Below are 20061 nucleotides of genomic sequence, written 5' to 3' on the forward strand. Positions count from 1 at the left end.
AAAAAATAAATGTGACACACACACATCCCACACCACAACACACACACACACACACACACACACACACACACACACACACACACACACAGGAATACTATTTAGCCACAAAAATAAAATCCTGCCATTTGTTACAAAATGGAAGGCCCTTGAGGTAATTATGTTTAAGTGAAATAAGTCAGACAAGGAAAGACAAATAATGTATGATCTCACTTATATGTGGAATCTAAAAGAACCCAAACTCATAGAAAAAGAAATCAGATTTGTGATTATCAGAGGAGGGAGTGGTGGGTGGGGCAGTTGGGTAGAGGTGGTCAAAAGGTACAAACTTCAAGTTATAAGATAAATAAGAACTGGGGATGTAAAGTACAACATGATGACCATAGTAAATATTGCAGTATGGTATATTTGAAAGTTGCTAAGTACGTAGATCCTAAAGGTTCTCATCATAAGAAAAAATAATTTTTTATAACTATGAGGTTATGGATGTTAACTAAACTTATTGTAATCATTTTGCAATATATGAACATCAAGTCATTGTGCTGTATACATTAAACTTGTCCAGGGTTGTATGTCAATCATATCTCAATAAAACTGGAGGAAAAATTGGGGCAGGGGAATTGGCAAAAAAAAAAAAAAAAGAGAGAGAGAGAATAGAAAAAGAAAAAGGACATAAACCTTTAATAGATAGTGAACTTTTTCTTCCATTGTCTTTTGATTTGATGCCTTCCTCTAGTGGCTTAGGCCACTGGTTTCTAAATCTTGTCTTTTGCCCAGTTGCCTATCAAGTATGATGATTAATTTGATTTATCTTTTATTTTGTCCTTTCAGCTGAATCCTTCAAGGAATTTGCCGAATTGCTCAACGAGGTAGAAAACGAGAGGATGATGATGGTAGGTCACTAACACTGTGCCTGGAGCCAAAATCATGGCTGACCTTGTGGATTTTTTGTCCTCATTGGTTGGATTGATACTCTGTTGTTTTAGTATCTGTCTCATGGCAGCCCAGATACTGTAAGTACAGGAAATGGATCTTGTTATTCTATCTCAAGCTCCCACCCTCAGATGAACATTAGGTAGAGGGAAATTAGTATGGAAATTCTACCCTATTCATTTCAGTAAGACAGGATTTCAGAAGACATTAAACTTGACTGTTGAACATGTTGACAAAAATTGTGACCTTTAGTGTTCTTAGATAATTTATTTATGTGTTTCTCTGCTTTTAGAAATAATAACATGGGCTTTTTTTTTTAAAATCTGACATATGATTGCTTTATTTTAATCTATGTGAAAGCATATTTTCTTTCATTTAAAGCATAATTCTTAAAATTAATGGACTTTAATATTTAGAGCAGTTTTAGTTTTACAGAAAAATTGAGTGGAAAGTACAGAGATATTTCATATACAGAGCTGTGTGGTTCCATTTATATGTGGGTTTTTTCAACAAATATTAGAGTACTACAAGAACGAGACTGGTTGAATGTGAATATGAAACCTCAGGTACTACAGAGCTAACTATAAGATTATATGCAGACTTTGGATTGCACACGGTAGAGGGTCAGTGCTCCTAATCCTTGTGCTGTTTAAAGGTAAATGGTACTTCCTTTCTCTACCTCCCCTATTAAAAGATCACCCTATTATTAAGATCTTGCAAGTATGGTACAGTTTGTTCCAGTTAATGAGCCAATACAGACACAATATTATTAACTAAAGTCCATAGTTATACCAAGATTAACTGTTTGTGTTGAATATTCTATGGGCTTTGACAAATGTTTAATAACATATACTTACCATTAAATTGTCCTCATACAGACTATTTTCACTGATCTAAAAATCCCCTATGATTCCTCTGTCTGTCTGTGGCATCTGAACTCCTGGGAAACACTGATCTTCCTATTTACTGTGTGTTTTGCCTTTTCTAGAATGTCATATAGTTGGAGTCTTATAGTATGAAGCTTTTTCAGCTTGGCTTCTTTGACTTAGCAATATGCATTTAAAATTCCTCTATGTCTTTTCATGGCTTGATAGTCATTTCCTTTCATCATTGAATAATATATATGCATATATTATAAGATACATTACATTATATGGGTGTACTTGGATTTTTTTCCACCTAATGAAGGATATGTTAGTTACTCTTAAGTTTTGGCAATTATGAAAAAAAGCTTCCAAAAACATTTGTGTGCAGATTTTTGTGTGGAGGTAAATTTTCAAATCTTTTGAGTAAATTCCAAGGAATGTAATTGTAAGATTGTGTAAAAGAGTATGTCTAGTTTTGTGAAAAACTGCCCAATTGTCTTCCAAAGTAACTATACCATTTTGCATTCTCATCAGCCATGTATGAGAATTCTTGTTGCTCCATATCCTCTTCACCATTTTAAAGTTGACTATGTTTTGAATTTTACCCATTTTAACATGTGTGTAGTGGTATCTCACTGCTGTTTTTTTTTTCCTTTACTAAACCATTTTTATTTGTTTTTTTAAATATTTTTATTGAAGTACATTCAGTTTACATTGTTGTGTCAATTTCTGGTGTGTACACCAGTCACATAGGGACATACATACATTTGTTCTCATATTCTACTTCACCATATGTTACTACAAGATATTGAATATGGTTCCCTGTGCTATACAGTATAAACTTGTTGTTTATCTATTTTATATATAGTAGTTACTATCTGCAAATCTCCAACTCCCAATTGATCTCTCCCCACTCCCTTCCCCACTGATAACCATAAGTTTGTTTTCTATGTCTGTGAGTCTGTTTCTGTTTTGTGAATAAGTCCAATTTTTTTTTTTTTTTTTTTTTTTTTTTTTTTTTTTTTTTAGATTTCACATATAAGTGATATCGTGTGGTATTTTTTTTTTCACTCTCTGGCATACTGCACTTAGAATGACATTTTTCAGATTCATCCATGTTGCTGCAAATGACATTTTAAAATTCTTTTTTATGGCTGAGTAGAATTCCACTGTGTAAATATATGACAACTTCTTTATCCAGACATCTGTCAATGGACATTTAGGTTGTTTCCATGTCTTGGCTACTGTAAATAGTGCTGCTATGAACATTGGGGAGCATGTGTCTTTTTGAATTAAGGTTGCCTTTGGATATAAGCCCAGGAATGGGATTGCTGGATCATATGGTAAGTCTATTTTTAGTTTTTTTAGGAATATCCGGACTGTTTTCCATAACAGCTGCAACAAACTACATTCCCACCAACAGTGTAGGTGGGTTCCCTTTTCTCCACACCGTCTACAACATTTATCATTTGTGAACTTTTACATGGTTGCCATTCTGACTGGTGTGAGGTGATACCTCATTATAGTTTTGATCTCCATTTATCTGATAATTGGTGATATTGAGCATTTATTCATGTCCCTTTTGGCCACTTGAATGTCTTCATTGGAATATTGCTTCGATAGGTCTTCTGATTTTTGGATTTAGTTATTTGTTTTTTCTTTATTAAGTCATATGAGCTGTTTATATATTATGGAGGTTTAGCCATTGCTAGTCTCATCTTTTGCAAATATTTTCTCCCATTCTGTAGGTTGTCTTTTTGTTTTGCTTATACTTTCCTTTCTGTGCAAAAGCTTATAAGTTTCATTAGGTCCCATTTGTTTATTTTTGCTTTAATTTCTATTGCTTGGGTAGATTACCCTAGGAGAACATTGTTGAGATTTATGTAAGATAATGTTTTGCCTATGTTTTCTTCTAAGAGGCTTATAGTGTCTTGTCTTATGTTTAAGTCTTTAAGCCATTTTGAGTTATTTTTGTGCATAGTGTGAGGGAGTGTTCTAACTTCATTGATTTACATGCAGCTGTCCAGTTTTCCCAACACTATTTGCTGAAGAGACTGTCTTTACTCCATTGTATCTTCTTGCCTCCTTTGTCAAAGATTAATTGACCAAAAGTCTGTGGGTTTATTTTTCGGTTCTCTATTCCATTCCATTGATCAATATATCTGTTTCTGTACCAATACTATGCTGTTTTGATTACTGTAGCTCTATAGTATTGTCTGAAGACTCAGAACGTTATTCCTCCAGCTTCATTCTTTTTGTTTAGTAATGCTTCAGCAATTCTGGGTTTTTTTTTTTTTTTGTGATTCCATATAAATTTTAGGATTATTTGTTCTAATTCTGGGAACAATGTCCTAGGTAATTTGATAGGGATCACATGAAATCTGTAGATTGCTTTGGGTAGGATGGGAATTTTAATATTAATTCTTCCAATCAAGAACATGTGATATCTTTCAATTTCTTTAAGTCACTATTGATTTCCTTAGTGAATGTTTTGTAGTTTTCCACAAATAAGTCTTTCACTTCCTTCGTCAGATTTATTCCTAAGCGTTTTATTATTTGAATGCATTTTAAAAGGGATTCTTTCTTTACTTTCATTTTCTGGTATTTCATTGTTAGAGTAGAAAAATGCTACTGATTTCTCTATGTTGATCTTGTATCCTGCTATCTTGTCAAATTCTCTTATTAGCTCTAGTAGTTTTTGTGAGGAACTTTTAGGGTTTTCCAGATATAGTATCATGTCATTCACATATAATGACAGTTTTAAATCTCTTCCAATTTGGATCCCTTTTATTCCTTTTTCTTGCCTAATTGCCATGGATGGGACTTCCAATACTATATTGAATAGAAGTGGTGAACATGGACATCCCTGTCTCGTTCCAGATTTTAGCAGAAGGGCTTTCAGCTTTTCCCTGTTGAGTATTATGGTATTATGTAACTTTGTCATAAATAGCTTTAATTATGTTGAGATATGTTCCCTCTATACCCACTTTGGTGAGAGTTTTTACCATAAATGGATTTTTAACTTTATCAAATCATTTTTTTCTGCATCTATTGAAATCATCATTTGATTTTCATCCTTTCTCTTGTTGATGTGGTGCATCACATTGACTGATTTGCATATGTTGAACCATCCTTGTGTCGTGGGATGAATCCAACTTGACCATGGTGTATGATCTTTTTTATATGTTGTTGAATCCTCTTTGCTAACATTTTGTTGAGGATTTTTTGCATCTATATTCATTAATTATATTGGCCTATAGATTTCTTTTTTGGTAGTGTCTTTGTCTCGCTTTGATTTCAGGGTGTTGGTGGCTCCATAGAATGATTTTGGGAGTATTCCCTCCTTTTCAATCTTCTGGAAGAGTTTGAGAAGGAATGGTATGAGTTCTTCTTTGTATGTTTGGTAGAATTCCCCGGTGAAGCCGTCCAGTCCTGGACTTTTATTTGTAGGGAGTTTTTTTTTTATTGCTATTTCAATTTCATTTCTAGTGATCAGTTTGTTCAAGTGGTCAGTTTCTCCTTGATTAGGTCTTGGTGGACAGTATGTTTCCAGAAACTTGTCCATCTACTCCAGGTTATCCATTTTGGTTCCATATAGTTTTTCATAATATTCCCTTATGATATTCTGTATTTCTATTTTATTTGTTGTAATTTCTCCATTTTCTTTTCTTATTTTGCTAATTTGTGCTCTCTCTTTTTTCTTCTTTGTGACTTTGGCCAGAAGTTTGTCGATTTTATTTACTTTTTCAAAGCCACTCTGTGTCTTTTGACTGGAGCATTTAGTCCATTAACATTTACAGTAATTAATGATAGATGTGTGTTTATTGCCATTTTGAACTTATCTTTGCAATTGATTTGGTATTTTCTCTTTGTTCCTTTCTTCTTCCTTTTGTGGTTTGGTAATTTTCCTTTGTATTACCATGGATTTTATTTAGTTTTTGTGACTCCCTTGTAAGTTTTTGGCTTGTGGTTACCTTTTTTTGTAAGTCTTAGCCCATTGCTGTAACTGTTTTTATTAAACTGAGTGACATGATCTCAAACCCATTCTACCGAGAACAAAAAATTTTAAAAAGAAAGAAAAAATATTCTATAAATTCCTGCCTCCCTCTCCCACTCTCAATGATTTGTATGTCTTCTTTTATAATTTTGTGCTTATTTTATTTGTAATTCATGAGTTATCACCTTTCCAGTTGTGAGTTTCTCATTTCTGTAGCATCCTGCTGCTTTTCTAAAGTAGACCTTTCAATATTTCTTTTAGCATGCTTTTAGTGTTGCTAAACTCTTGTAGTTTGTTCTTGTCTATGAAATTCTTTATGTCTCCTTCTATCCTAAAGGATAGCCTTGCTGGATAAAGTATCCTAGTCTGCATCTTTTTTTTCATTCAGGAATTTGAATATATCTTGCCACTCCCTTCTGGCTGGTAGTGTTTGTGTAGAGAAATCAGCTGAGAGCCTTATGGGGGTTCCCTTGTAACTCACTCTTTGCTTTTCTCTTGCTGCATTTAGGATCATTTCCTTATCCTTGACTCTGGCCATTTTGATTATGATATTTTGGTGTGGGTCTATTTGGGTTCTTCCTGTTAGGGACCCTCTGAGCTTCAAGTAGTTGGATACCTGATTCCTTCTTTAAGTTTGGGAAGTTTTCAGTCATGATTTCTTCCAATACCTTTTCAATCCCCTTTGTTCTTTCTTCCCCTTCTGGGACCCCTATTATGTGAAGATTGGCATGCTTTATATTATTGCATAGTTCCCCTATGCTATTTTCATTTGTTCTTATTTCTTTATCTTGTAGCTGTTCTGATTGGGTGCTTTCTGTTGTCCTGTCTTCTAGGTCCCTAATTCTTTCCTCTACATTATCTAGTCTGCTTTGAACAGCCTTTAGATCATTGCTCATCTCAGCCAATGAGTTTACCAATTCTACTTGGCACTTCTTTATAGCTTCAATTTCATTTTTCACATATTTTATATCTCTAAACACTATCTCTTTTAGTTCCTTCAGTACTTTGATCGCTCCTTTTTTGAAATTTTTATCTAGTAGGCTATCAATGTCTATTTCATTGATAATTCTTTCAGGGATTTCTCATGTTCTTTTAATTGGGAATGGCTTCTCTGCTCCTTCATCTTGATCATACCTCTCTGGCACTATGGTTCATGGACTATCAGTTGTCTATTGTGGCCCTTAAGGAGTTTATTTATTTATCTATCTAATGCCTATGTAGGAATGACACTTAAAAAGAGAGACAGAGAGAATTTTAAAAGAAGGGAGAAAAAAAGGTTTGAAAACAGTGTATAATGAATAATAGAAGAGCATGTTGAAACAGAATAGCAATCGGGTTGAGACGTCTATTAAAAACCTTTAAAAAAAGAAAAGAAGGAGAAAATGTATTTGAAATCTTTGTATAATCAATAATGGGACATCAAAACCAAGAGAAATAAAAATGAAATGACATGGATTTTTTAAAATAATAATAATAAAAATACTGTTTAAAATTTAAAAGGGATTAAAAGTGGGAGTATATATAATTGTTTAAGATGTAAAAATTAAAAGGGTAATAGAAAATAGAACAGATAAAAACGTATTTCAGAAAAAAAATATGGGAGGGTGGTGTTCTCCTGGAGACTGTGTGCTCTTAATGCAAAGTCTTTCTGTCTTCGCCCTGTTTTGGAAGCTCAGCTTGCTGTTTCCAGAGGCCCTCCGTTTGTGCGTTTGTCTCTGCTGCTCCCAGTGCCTGTTGGCAAGCAGATCGCATCCCCTTTCAACACTGGGTCAGGTGCAGCTCACCTTTGCTGTGGGTGGGCGGGTCGCTGCCCCTCCAGATGCTGCAGTCAGATGTTGCAGACTGGCCAGGTAGGAGGGTGGGTTGCACCCCCCCAGCACCGCAGTCATGGGCTGCATTCCTGCTGGAGAGGCGGGGGCCGCCCGCACTCTCCCGGTGCCGGTTGCTCCGCTGCTCTGTGCCGCTGCATACTCCATAGGCTGGCACGGTGAAGACCGAGAAACAGTCCCATCCCTGCTCTGGGCCAAAACTCAGGTCCTTGTTTGTCTTGGGGGAGCAAGTTCTCTGATGCATCAGGACGGAAGGAACCTGTCTGCCTCGGGCTGTAGACAAGTCTCCGTCTGGCCTTTGAGGCTGCTAAGCCCTTAGGTGCAGATGCAGGTTTCGCCTCTGCCCCTGCCTGGGTGCTCAGTGCCGGAGGATGTGGCGGCTCTGCCTGAACCCCACCTCTCTTCACCCAAAAACTTTCCACGGGTTTTCAGAGATGGGGTATGCATCCTTCCCCACAGGGCACATCAGCCATGTTGTTTTATGGAGGGCCCAGATTGTTCTGCCCTGTCCACCCACACCAACTGCGCAGCTCCCTGCAGTCCCCCAGGGCTGCTTCAGTGCAGTCATCCCTGTCCTCCGCCTGACTGGTGCAGCCTGCCCCTGCCCCCAGCTGCTGGCCTGCATCTCGGGCTGGGTGTCACAGCAACCCTCTGTGCCCATATAACTTAGTTCTGTCAGTCAAGGCCTGCTCTGTACAGATCCGAGCCTCGGAGGCTCCCCCTCTGTCCTGCTGGCCTTTCAGTAGGATAGGGGAGACCCAGGGAACGAGGACCAGTCTTCCTTTGCCACTCCCTTCCTGTGGGACCCGTCCTACACTGTTTTGCCTTTTGTTCTTTCTTTTTTCCTTTTCTCCTACGAGATTTTTGGCGTCTCTATCTTTTGAAGAGGACGAAGTTCTGTCAGAATTCCGCAGGTGCTGTGGTTGGCTGAGTGAGTCTGTGGATGTGAGTCTTGGTGTATTTGTGGGAGAGGGTGAGCTACAAGCATCCTTCTACTCCGCCATCTTGGCCTTCTCCCTATTTCTTCTTGATTCAGTTTTGGTGAACTGAATGTTTCTAGAAACTTGTCTATTTCTTCTAAGTTGTCCATTTAATTGCCATATAGATGTTCATATTATTTTCTTATGATTGTTTTCTATTTCTGTGGTGTTGGGTGTAACCTCTCCATTTTCATTTCCCATTTTGTTTATTTGCGTGCTATCTCTTTTGTTCTTGGTGAGCTTGGCCAGAAGTTTGTCAATTTTATTTATTCTTTCAAAAACCAGCTCTTGGTTTGATTGATGTTTTTTCTATTTTTAAATCTCTATTTTATTTGTTTTTTTCCCTGATCTTTATTATTTCTATTCTTCTGCTGAGTTTGGGTTTTGTTTGTTTTTCTTTTTGTAATTCTTTTCGATGGTAGTTTAGGTTGTTTATTTGAATCTGTTCTTCTTTTTTGAGGAAGGCCTGTATTGCTATGATCTTCCCTCTTTGTACTGCTTTTGCTGCATGCCTTAGATTTTGTATGGTTGTGTTTTCATTGTTGTTTGTTTCAGAATATTTTTAAATTGCTTCTTTGATTTTATCATTGACCCATTGGTTTTTTTAGTAGTATGCTGTTTTTCCTCCATGCTTTCATCTTTTTCTCATTTTTTTTTTTTTGTGGTTGATTTTCAGTTTTATGCCACTGTGTTTAGAGAAGATGCTTGGAATAATTTCTATCCTCTTTGATTTGTTGAAGTTTCTTCTGTAATTGAGTATGTGGTCTATCCTATAGAATGGTTTTGAAGCACTTGAAAAGAACATATATTGTGTTTTTGGAGAATGCAGTTTCCTAATAATATGAACCAAGTCCAACACTTCTATTGTGTCATTTAGTATTTCTGTTGCATTATTGATTTTCTGTCTAGAATACCTGTCCAATGATGTTAGTAGGGTGTTAAATTCTTCTACTCTTATTGTATTCTCATCAATTTCTCCCTTTATGTCTTTTAGTATTTGCTTTATATGTTTAGAAGCTCCTATATTGGGTGTATATATTTGAATGGTGGAATATCTTCATTTTGTATTTCTCCTATCATCTTTATATGTTGTCTTTCTTGTCTCCCTTCACGGCCTTTGTGTTAAAGTCTATTTTTTTCTGATACAAGTATTGCTGCTCCTGCTTTCTTGTCTTTGCCATTTGTATGAAATATATTTAACCATCCTCTCGCTTTCAATCTATGTATGTCCTTCACTCTAAAGTGGGTCTCTTGTAGACAGCATATTGTAGGCTTTTGTTTTATTATAGTAATTATTGATAGATATGTATTTTGATATATATGTATTTGATATATATATAGTAAATATTGATAGATATGTACTTTGAACTTTGTTTTCTAGTTGATTAGGTATTTCTTATTTTTTCCTTTTTTTCTTTTTGTTTTTCGTTTTCTGATTTGATAATTTTCTTTTACAGTAGCTTGGTTTCTTTTTGGTTTTTTTGACTCTATTGTATGCTTTTCACTTGTGGCTACCCTGTTTTCAAGTATGCTAACCCCTTTTTATATCTTTTTGCTTTAGATTTATAGTCATGTAGGCTCAAACACATTCTAAACAGAATGGAGGGGGAAAAGAAAAGAAAAAGAAAAAGAAGAGAAAGGAAAACAATCTGTATTTTCTTGTACTCCTCTTCCACCTTTATGGTTTTGATGTTCTTAATTTGTATTTATTTGTTTTTCACATCTTCATTTTTAGTCTCTTGCAGTTCACTGTATTTATCACTTTCCAATTATGATTTTCTCACTTCTATAGCTCCCTGTTTCTTTTCAATTTAGAGTAGACGTTTCAATATTTCTTTTAGCATAGGTTTAGTATTGCTGAATTCTTTTAGTTTGTGCTTGTCTGTAAAATTCTTCTCTGTCCTTTTACTCTAAAGGATTATCTTACCGGATAGAGTATCCTAGGTTGCAGCTTTTTCTCATTCAGGACTTTGAATATATTTTGCCACTCCCTTCTGGCCAGCAGTGTTTGTGTAGAGCAATCAGCTGAGAACCTTTTGGAGGGTTCCCTTGTAACTAACTCTGTTTTTCTCTTGCTGCCTTTAGAATCCTTTATCTTTAACTTTGGCCTTCTTAATGATAATATTTCTTGGTGTAGGTCTATGTGATTTCTTATTGTTTGTGACCCTCTGTGCCTCCTGTACTTGGATATCTATTTCCTTCTTTATGTTTGGAAAGTTTTCAGTCATAATTTCTTTAAATACATATTCATTCCCCTTTTCTCTTTCTTCTCCTTCTGGAACTCCAAATATGTGTAGGTTGACATGCTTTATATTATCCCATAGGTCCCTTATATTGGTTTCACTGGTTTTTATTTGCTTTTCTTTCTGCTGTTCTGGTGGATCACTTCTATTCTACTCTCTTCTAAGTCACTTATTCACTCCTCTGCATTATCTACTCTGCTTTTGACTGCCTTTAGCTCAGCTCTTATCTCAGCAATTGAGTTTTCTCTTTTTAATTGGCTCTTCTTTATAGTTTCATTTTCCTTTTTAAAATACTCCCTGTCTCTATCGACTGTTTTAGATCCTTTAGTGCATTGATCATTCCCTTTTTGAAGTCATGATCTAGTAGACTATCGAGGTCTATTTTATTGATGTTTCTTTCAGGGGGTTTCTCTTGTTCTTTTAGTTCAGAGTATTTCTTCTGCTTCTTATTTTAATTATATTTCTGTGGCCCTATGGATTTAGGAGTATCAGTTACCTACTGGGGTCTTAAAGAGCTGTTTTATTTTTTCTTTGTTTTTATTTAAAGTGGGAGCATTCCTGTATAGACTGTGTGCATCTGATAGTTTTATTGTGATACCTGTCATTAGTATGGATGGTTGTCATGTCTTTCTTCCTTGAGTGTTGGCTGTTATCCCTTTGTTTGTGGGTGTGGTTGATATTGTGTTGTTCAGTGTCTGCCCTGATTGTTATTGTTGACGTGGGCCTCTTGTTTGTTCTGTATCTGTCACAACCTTGACAGGATCCTAGTCTACTCCACTGTTGGTGGAATAGAGGCTTTTAGACCCATTTCTGAGCTGTGGTGTGTAGTAGGCAGGGTTGGAGCACTTCAGCTGTGAAGAAGGGTAGGCAGGAGATGTCCACTGGGAAATGCCCTCTGTAATGCTGTCTGTCACTTTTTATGCAGGCTTACAAAATACTTTTTCTTGACACTGCCTGTGTTCCCACCTTACCTGCAGGAATGTCCACATGCTCTGGTGTCCCCAAGGTTCTGAGCCCCAAGAAACACCAGTGCAGATCCACCAATGTCAGGCCCTAAAACCCACCATAGTAATTGTGCAGTCACACAGCTGAATCTGTGGTATGCCATAGGGTCCACACAGACCCCAACCCCACCTCCACATACAGTACTGTAAACTGGTCTGTTTTAAATATCCATACTTGCCCTTGCAAAGACTACTCACTGCCAGTTTGTCCCAGAGACGGGTCCAGAGAGAGCAAATCCACCCTCTGCCTGGGGCTGTAAGCAAATCTCAGTCCTCTCTATGAAGTTGCAGTGCTGCTGGGTATGGATTCAGCCTTTGGCCCTGCCTCTGAGCAGCAGTGATGGCTATGACAGAACCCCACCTCTCTTCTCTGGAAAACACACCAACAATGAAGAGGACAAAGTGGCTTTTGTGTGGCTGCATTGTGCCCCTCCCCCCAAACCAACAGTTTTTTTGTTTTTTTTTATGGGGGTCCCAGGCTGTTCTGTTCTGCACACACCCACAGCCAGAGCTCACACTGCCCTCCAGGCCACTGAGGCTGCCTCTGTGCCATGGGCCCCAGGCCTCTACCTGCGATCCTTACTGACCTCCAGCAGCCAATCCTGGCTCATCCCTGCCAGCTGGCGTCAAGGGCCACAGATCGCAAGTACCCTCTGTGTCAGTTTCTCTTAGTTCTGTCTGTTGTCACTTTCTCCTCTGAGCCTCAGAAGCTCTGCTTCTGTCTCCAATGACCTCCCAGTTGGCGAGGGGGCATCTCAGTGCCTGAGGGTGCTTTTCTTCCTATGCAGCTCCCGCCCTATAGCACCAGTCCCACACTGATTTTTTTCTTTTTCCTTTTTTTCTTACTGGATTTTGTGAGAATCCTCCTGTATTTCAAAATGAGAGACACTCTGACAGAGTTCAGTAAGTGTCCTGTGTGTGCAATTCATTGGGTTTGTAGGTGTAATTCCTGGTGTGTTTTGGGAGAGGGTGAGCTGTGTGTCTCTCTACTCTGCCCTCATGGCTCCACCCCCTCACTGCTGTTGTAATTTGCATTTTTCTGATGCCATATTATGTGAAACATCTTTTCACATGTTTATTTGCTATCTGTAGTTCATCTTTGGTGAGGTGTGTGTTTAGGTTTTTGACCATTTTTGTTTGTTTTGTGTTTTAGATTTAAGATTTCTTTACATATTTTGGATTCCAGTCCTTCATCAGAGATGTGCTTATAAAAATTTCCCAGTCTGTGGCTTATCTTTTCATTTTTCTTAACAATGCCTTTGTAGAGCAGAAGGTTTTGAATTTAATGAAACCCAGCTTATCGATTCTTTCATGGATCATGCTTTTTTTTTAACATTTTTTATTGATTTATAATCATTTTACAATGTTGTGTCAAATTCCAGTGTTCAGTACAATTTTTCAGTCATACATGGACATATACACACTCATTGTCACAGTTTTTTCTCTGTGACCTACCATAACGTTTTGTGTATATGTCCCTGTGCTATACAATATAATCTTGTTTATCTAGTCTACAATTTTGAAATCCCAGTCTATCCCTTCCCACCCTCCACCCCCCTGGCAACCACAAGTCTGTATTCTCTATGAGTCTATTTCTGTCCTGTATTTATGCTTTGTTTTTGTTTGTTTGTTTGTTTGTTTTTTAGATTCCACATATGAGCGATCTCATATGGTATTTTTCTTTCTCTTTCTGGCTTACTTCACTTAGAATGACATTCTCCAGGAGCAACCATGTTGCTGCAAATGGCATTATGTTGTCTGTTTTTATGGCTGAGTAGTATTCCATTGTATAAATATACCACACCTTCTTTATCCAGTCACCTGTTAATGGACATTTAAGCTGTTTCCATGTTTTGGCTATTGTAGATAGTCCTGCTATGAACACTGGGGTGCAGGTGTCATCCTGAAGTAGGGTTCCTTCTGGATACAAGCCCAGGAGTGGGATTCCTGGGTCATACGGTAAGTCTATTCCTAGTCTTTTGAGGAATCTCCACACTGTTTTCCATAGTGGCTGCACCAAACTGCATTCCCACCAGCAGTATAGGAGGGTTCCCCTTTGTCCACAGCCTCTCCAGCATTTGTCATTTGTGGATTTTCATATGATGGCCATTCTGACTGGTGTGAGGTGATACCTCATTGTAGTTTTGATTTGCATTTCTCTGATAATTAGTGATATTGAGCATTTTGTTTAGGTCTTGTTTAGGTCTTCTGCCCATTTTTGGATTGGGTTGTTTATTTTTTTCTTATTGAGTCATATGAGCTGCTTATATATTCTGGAGATCAAGCCTTTGTCGGTTTCATTTGCAAAACTTTTCTCCCATTCCGTAGATTGTCTTCTTGTTTTACTTCTGCTTTCCTTTGCTGTGCAGAAGCTTGTAAGTTTCATTAGGTCCCATTTGTTTATTCTTGCTTTTATTTCTATTGCTTGGGTAGATTACCCTAGGAGAACATTTTTGAGATGTATGTGAGATAATGTTTTCCCTATATTTTCCTCTAGGAGGTTTATTGTATTTTTTCTTATGTTTAAGTCTTTGATCCATTTTGAGTTGATTTCTGTGTATGGTGTGAGGGAGTGTTCTAGCTTCATTGCTTTACATGCTGCTGTCCAGTTTTCCCAACACCATTTGGTGAAGAGACTGTCTTTATTCCATTGTACATTCTTGCCTCCTTTGTCCAAGGTGAGTTGACCAAATGTTTGTGGGTTGATTTCTGGGCTCTCTATTCTGTTCCATTGGTCTATGTGTCTGTTTTTGTATCAATACCATGCTGTCTTGATGACTGTAGCTCTATAGTATTGTCTGAAGTCTGGGAGAGTTATTCCTCCAGCCTCTTTCTTTCTCTTCAGTAATGCTTTGGCAATTCTATGTCTTTCACGGTTCCATATAAGTTTTATTATGATTTGTTCTAGTTCTGTGAAATATGTCCTGGGTCATTTGATAGGGATTGCATTAAATCTGTAGATTGCCTTGGGCAGTGTGATCATTTTAACAATATTGATTCTTCTAAGCGAAGAGCATGGGATATCTTTCCATTTTTTAAAGTCTTCTTTAATTTCCTTCATCAATGGTTTATAGTATTCTGTGTATAATTCTTTCACCTCCTTGGTTAGATTTATTCCCAGATATTTTATTACTTTGGGTGCTATTTTAAAGGGGATTGTTTCTTTACTTTCTTTTTCTGTTGATTCATCATTAGTGTAAAGAAATGCAACTGATTTTTGAACGTTAATTTTGTAACCGGCTACCTTGCTGAATTGTTCAATCAGCTCTAGTATTTTTTCTGTGGACCTTTTAGGATTTTCTATATATAGTAACATGTCGTCGGCATATAGTTACACTTTAACCTCTTCTTTTCCAATTTGCATCCCTTTTATTTCTCTCTCTTGCCTGATTGCTGTGGCTAGGACTTCCAGGACTATGTTGAATAGGAGTGGTGATAGTGGGCATCCTTGTCTTGTCCCAGATTTTAGTGGGAAGCTTTTGAGTTTTTCACCATTGAGTACTATGGTGGCTGTAGGTTTGTCATATATAGATTTTATGATGTTGAGATATGTTCCCTCTATACCCACTTTGGCGAGAGTTTTTATCATAAATGGGTGTTGAATTTTGTCAAACGCTTTTTCTGCATTGATTGAGATAATCATGTGGTTTTTGTTCTTTCTCTTGTTGATGTGATGTATTACATTGATTGATTTGTGTATGTTGAACCAGCCTTGTGTCCCTGGGATGAACCCCACTTGGTCATGATGTATAATCTTTTTTATGTGCTGTTGGATTCTATTTGCTAATATTTTGGTGAGGATTTTGGCATGCAGTTCATCAGTGATATTGGCCTATAATTCTCCTTTTTTGTATTGTCTTTGCCTGATTTTGGTATCAGGGTGATTGTGGCTTCATAGAATGATTTTGGGAGTATTCCCTTCTTTTCAATCTTCTCAAAGAGTATGAGAAGGACTGGTATGAGTTCTTCTTTGTATGTTTGGTAGAATTTCCCAGTGAAGCCTGGATTTTTATTTGTAGGGAGGTTTTTAATTGCTATTTTTATTTCCTTTCAAGTGATCAGATTGTTCCAGTTTTCAGATTCTTCTTGATTCAGTTTTGGTGGACAGTATGTTTCCAGAAACTTGTCTGTCTCCTCTAGGTTATCCAGTTTGTTTCCATATAGTTTTTCATAATATTCTCGTATGATATTCTGTATTTCTATTTTGTTTGTTGTAATTTCTCCATTTTCCTTTCTTATTTTGCTAATTTATGCTCTCTCTTTTTTCTTCTTTGTGAGTTTGGCCAGAGGTTTGTCGATTTTATTTACTTTTTCAAAAAAAAGCTTTTGTTTTGGATGATTTCTCCTATGGTCCTGTTTATTTCTGTTGTATTTATTTCCTGTCTGATCTTTATTATTTCCTTCCTTCTGCTTCTTTTTGGTTCTTTTTGTTCTTCTTTTTCTAATTCATTCAGGAGGTGGGTTAAACTGTTTATTTGAGATTGTTCTTCTTTTTTGAGGAAGGCCTGTATCGCTATAAACTTCCCTCTTAGCACTGCCTTTGCTGTGTCCCATAGGTTTTGAGTGGTTATGCTTTCATTGTCATTTGTCTCAAGGTATTTTTTAATTTCAGCTTTGATTTCCTCGTTGACCCATTGTTTTTTCAATAACATATTGTTTAATCTCCATACTTTCCTTCTTTTCGCCTTTGTTTCTCTGTTGTTGATTTCCAGTTTCATGGCATTGTGGTCAGTAAAGATGCTTGAGACATTTTCTATCTTCTTAAAATTGTTGATGTTTCTTTTGTGCCCAAGTACATGATTGATCCTGGAAAATATTCCATGTGCACTTGAAAAGAAAGTATATCCTATTTTGGGGGGGTATAGTGCTCTGAAAATATCCACCAAATCTAGTTTTCCTATTGTAGTATTTAATTTCTCTGTTGCCTTGTTTATTTTCTGTCTGGAAGATCTGTCTAGTGATGTTAATGCAGTGTTAAAATCTCCAACTATCATTGTATTCCCATCAGTATCCCCCTTTATCTCTATTAGTAATTGTTCTATGTACTTAGTTGTTCCTATATTGGGTGCATATATATTAATGAGTGTAATATCCTCATCTTGTATCACTCCTTTAATCATTATAAAATGTCCTTCTTTATCTTTCTTTATGGCCTTTGTTTTAAAGTCTGTTTTGTCTCAAATCAGTGCTGCAATGCCTGCTTTTTTGGCTTTTCCATTTGCATGGAATATCCTTTTCCACCCTTTCACTCTCTATCTACATGTGTCCTTCTCCCTAAAGTGGGTCTCTTGTATGCAGCATATTGAAGGTTCTTGCTTTCTTATCCAGTCTGCCACTCTATATCTTTTGACTGGAGCATTTAGTCCATTAACATTTACAGTAATTAATGATAGATGTGTGTTTATTGCCATTTTGAACTTATTTTTGCAGTTGAATTGGTATATCCTCTTTGTTCCTTTTTTTCTTCCTTTTGTGGTTTGTTAATTTTCCTTTGTATTATCATGGATTTTATTTAATTTTTGTGAGTCCCTTGTAAGTTTTTGGCTTGTGGTTACCCTTTTTCTTACATCTATTAGCCCATTACTATAACTGTTTTTATTAAACTGATAGTAACATGATCTCAAACCCATCCTACCATTAAAAAAGTTTTAAAAAGAAAGAAAAAAATATTCTATATTTCCCTGCCTCCCTCTCCCACTCTCAGTGATTTGTATGTCTTCTTTTATAATTTCGTGTGTACTTTATTTGTATTTTATGAATTGTCACCTTTCCAGTTGTGAGTTCCTCATTTCTGTAGCATCCTTCTGCTTTTCTATTTAGAATAGAGTTTTCTATATTTGTTTTAGTGTGGGTTTAGTGTTGCTAAACTCCTGCAGCTTTTTCTTGTCTGTGAAATTCTTTATTTCCCCTTCTATCCTAAAGGATAGCCTTGCTGGATAAAGTATCCTTGGCTGCTTTTTTTTTTCATTCAGGACTTTGAATATATCTTGCCACTCCCTTCTGGCCCATAGTGTTTGTGTAGAGAAATCAGCTGAGAGCCTTATGGGGGTTCCCTTGTAACTTACTGTTTGCTTTTCTCTTGCTGCCTTTAGAAACATTTCTTTATCCTTGACTCTGGCCATCTTGATTATGATATGTATTGGTGTGGTTCTATTTGGTTTCTTCCTGTTTGGGACCCTCTGAGCTTCCTGTACTTGAATATCTGATTCCCTCTTTAAGTTTGGGAAGTTTTCAGTCATGATTTCTTCTAAAACCTTTTCAATCCCCTTTGTTCTTTCTTCCCCTTCTGGGACCCCGATTATGTGAAGATTGGGACATTATATTATCCCATAAGTCTCTAATGCTGTTTTCATTATTTTTTATTTGCTTATCTTGTAGCTCTTCTGAATGGGTGCTTTCTATTCTCCTATCTTCTAGGTCACTGATTCGTTCCTCTGCATTATCTAGTCGGCTTTGCACAGCTATTAGATCATTCCTCATCTCTGTCAATGAGTTTACCCATTCTACTTGGCTCTTCTTTATAGCTTCAATTTCATTTTTGATATATTTTGTATGTTTAAACACTATCTCTTTTAATTCCTTCAGCACTTTGATCACTCCTTTTTTGAAATCTTGATCTAGTAAGGTATCGATATCTATTTCATTGATCTTTCTTTCAGGGGATTTCTCTTGTTCTTTTAATTGGGAAACGTTTCTCTGCTTCTTCATCTTGCTCATACCTCTCTGGCACTGTGGTTTATGGAGTATCAGTTGTCTATTTTTGGTCCTTAAGGGTTTTATCTATCTAATGCCTATTTAGGAATAAGACTGAGGAAAAAAAAAAATAAGAGAAAGAGAGAAAGAATTTTAAAAGAAGGGAGAAAGAAGGTTTGAAAACAGTGTATAATGAATAATAGGGGAGCGAGTTGAAGCAGAATATCAATCTGGTTGAGACATTGTTTTAAAACCTTTTTAAAAAGGGGAAAAGATGAAAAAATGTATTTGAAACCTGTGTCTAATCAATAACAGGATATCAAAACCCAAGAGGAATAGAAATGAATTAAGAAGTTAAAATTAAGAGGGTAATAGAAAATAGAATAGGTATAAACAGATTTAAAAAAAAAAAGGGGGGGGTGTTGGTGTTCTCCTGTAGTCTGTGTGGTTTTAATGTGAAATCTTTCTGTCTTCGTCCTGTTTTCGAAGCTCAGCTTGCTGTTTTCAGAAGCCCTCCGTTGGCGCTCTCTTTTGTGCTGCTTTCAGTACCTGTCGGCAAGCGGATCGTGCCTCCTCCTAACACTGGGTCAGGTGCAGCTCTGCTTTGCTGTGGGCGGGTGGGTCACTGTCCCTCCGGATGCTGCAGTCAGATGTTGCAGACTGGCCAGGTACGAGGGCGGTTCGTGCCCCCTCCCAGCACCGCGGTCAGTTTCTGCATTCCTGCCCAAAAGGCGGGGGGGCCGCCCTCCCTCTCTGGGCGCCGGTAGCTCCGCTGCTCTGTGCGGCTGCGGGCTCCGCCCTGGTTGGCGCTCCGCAGGTGGGCTTGGCAAAGACCAAGGAACAGCCTTGTCCCTGCTCTGGGCCAAAACTCAGCTCCTTGTTTGTCTATGTGGAGCAAGTTCTCTGAGGGACAAGGATGGAATGATCCTATCTACCTCAGGCTGTAGACAAGTCTCCGTCTGGCCTTTGAGGCTGCTAAGCCCTTAGGTGTGGATGCAGGTTTCACCCCCACCCCTGACTGGATGCTAAGCGCCGGAGGATATGGCGGCTGTGCCTGAGCACCGCTTCTCTTCCCCTGAAAACTTTCTGCAGGTTTTCAGTGTTGAGGTATGCACCCTTCCCCCCCAAGGTACATCAGCCATGTTGTTTTATGGAGGGCCCAGGTTGTTCTGCCCTGTACACCCACAGCCACGGCATGCAGCCCCTTGCAGTCCCCCGGGGCTGCCTCAGTGCAGCCGCCCCCATCCACCTGTCTTGGGCAGCCTGGCCCTGCCCGCCGCTGCCGGCCCGCGTCTCAGGCTGGGTGTCGGGGGGACCCTCTGTGCCCCTTTAACTTAGTTCTGTCAGTCAAGGGCTGCTCTGTACAGATCCGAGCCTCAGAGGCTCCCCCTCCATCCCGCTGGCCTCTCAGAGAGGGAGACCCATTGAACACCAATCCTCCTTTGCCGCTCCCTCCCCGTGGGACCCGTCCAGCTCTGCTTTGCCTTTTGTTCTTTCTTTTTTCCTTTTCTCCTACCAG

The 20061-nt window shown here is 37.8% G+C and overlaps 1 protein-coding gene across 3 annotated transcripts in view; it reads left to right on the forward strand.

The window, feature by feature from the left end:
• Nucleotides 1-20061, forward strand: part of OPHN1 (oligophrenin 1) — a 586519-nt gene that overhangs the window by 228060 nt on the left and 338398 nt on the right. For all 3 annotated transcript variants that reach the window (XM_010973648.3, XM_010973647.3, XM_045509198.2), the window contains exon 4: nt 829-890. In XM_010973648.3, the coding sequence (XP_010971950.1) occupies nt 829-890 (62 nt within the window). The remainder of the gene's footprint in view (nt 1-828; nt 891-20061) is intronic.

This window comes from Camelus bactrianus, chromosome X, assembly GCF_048773025.1.
Source record: "Camelus bactrianus isolate YW-2024 breed Bactrian camel chromosome X, ASM4877302v1, whole genome shotgun sequence".
Taxonomy (NCBI): Eukaryota; Metazoa; Chordata; class Mammalia; order Artiodactyla; family Camelidae; genus Camelus; species Camelus bactrianus.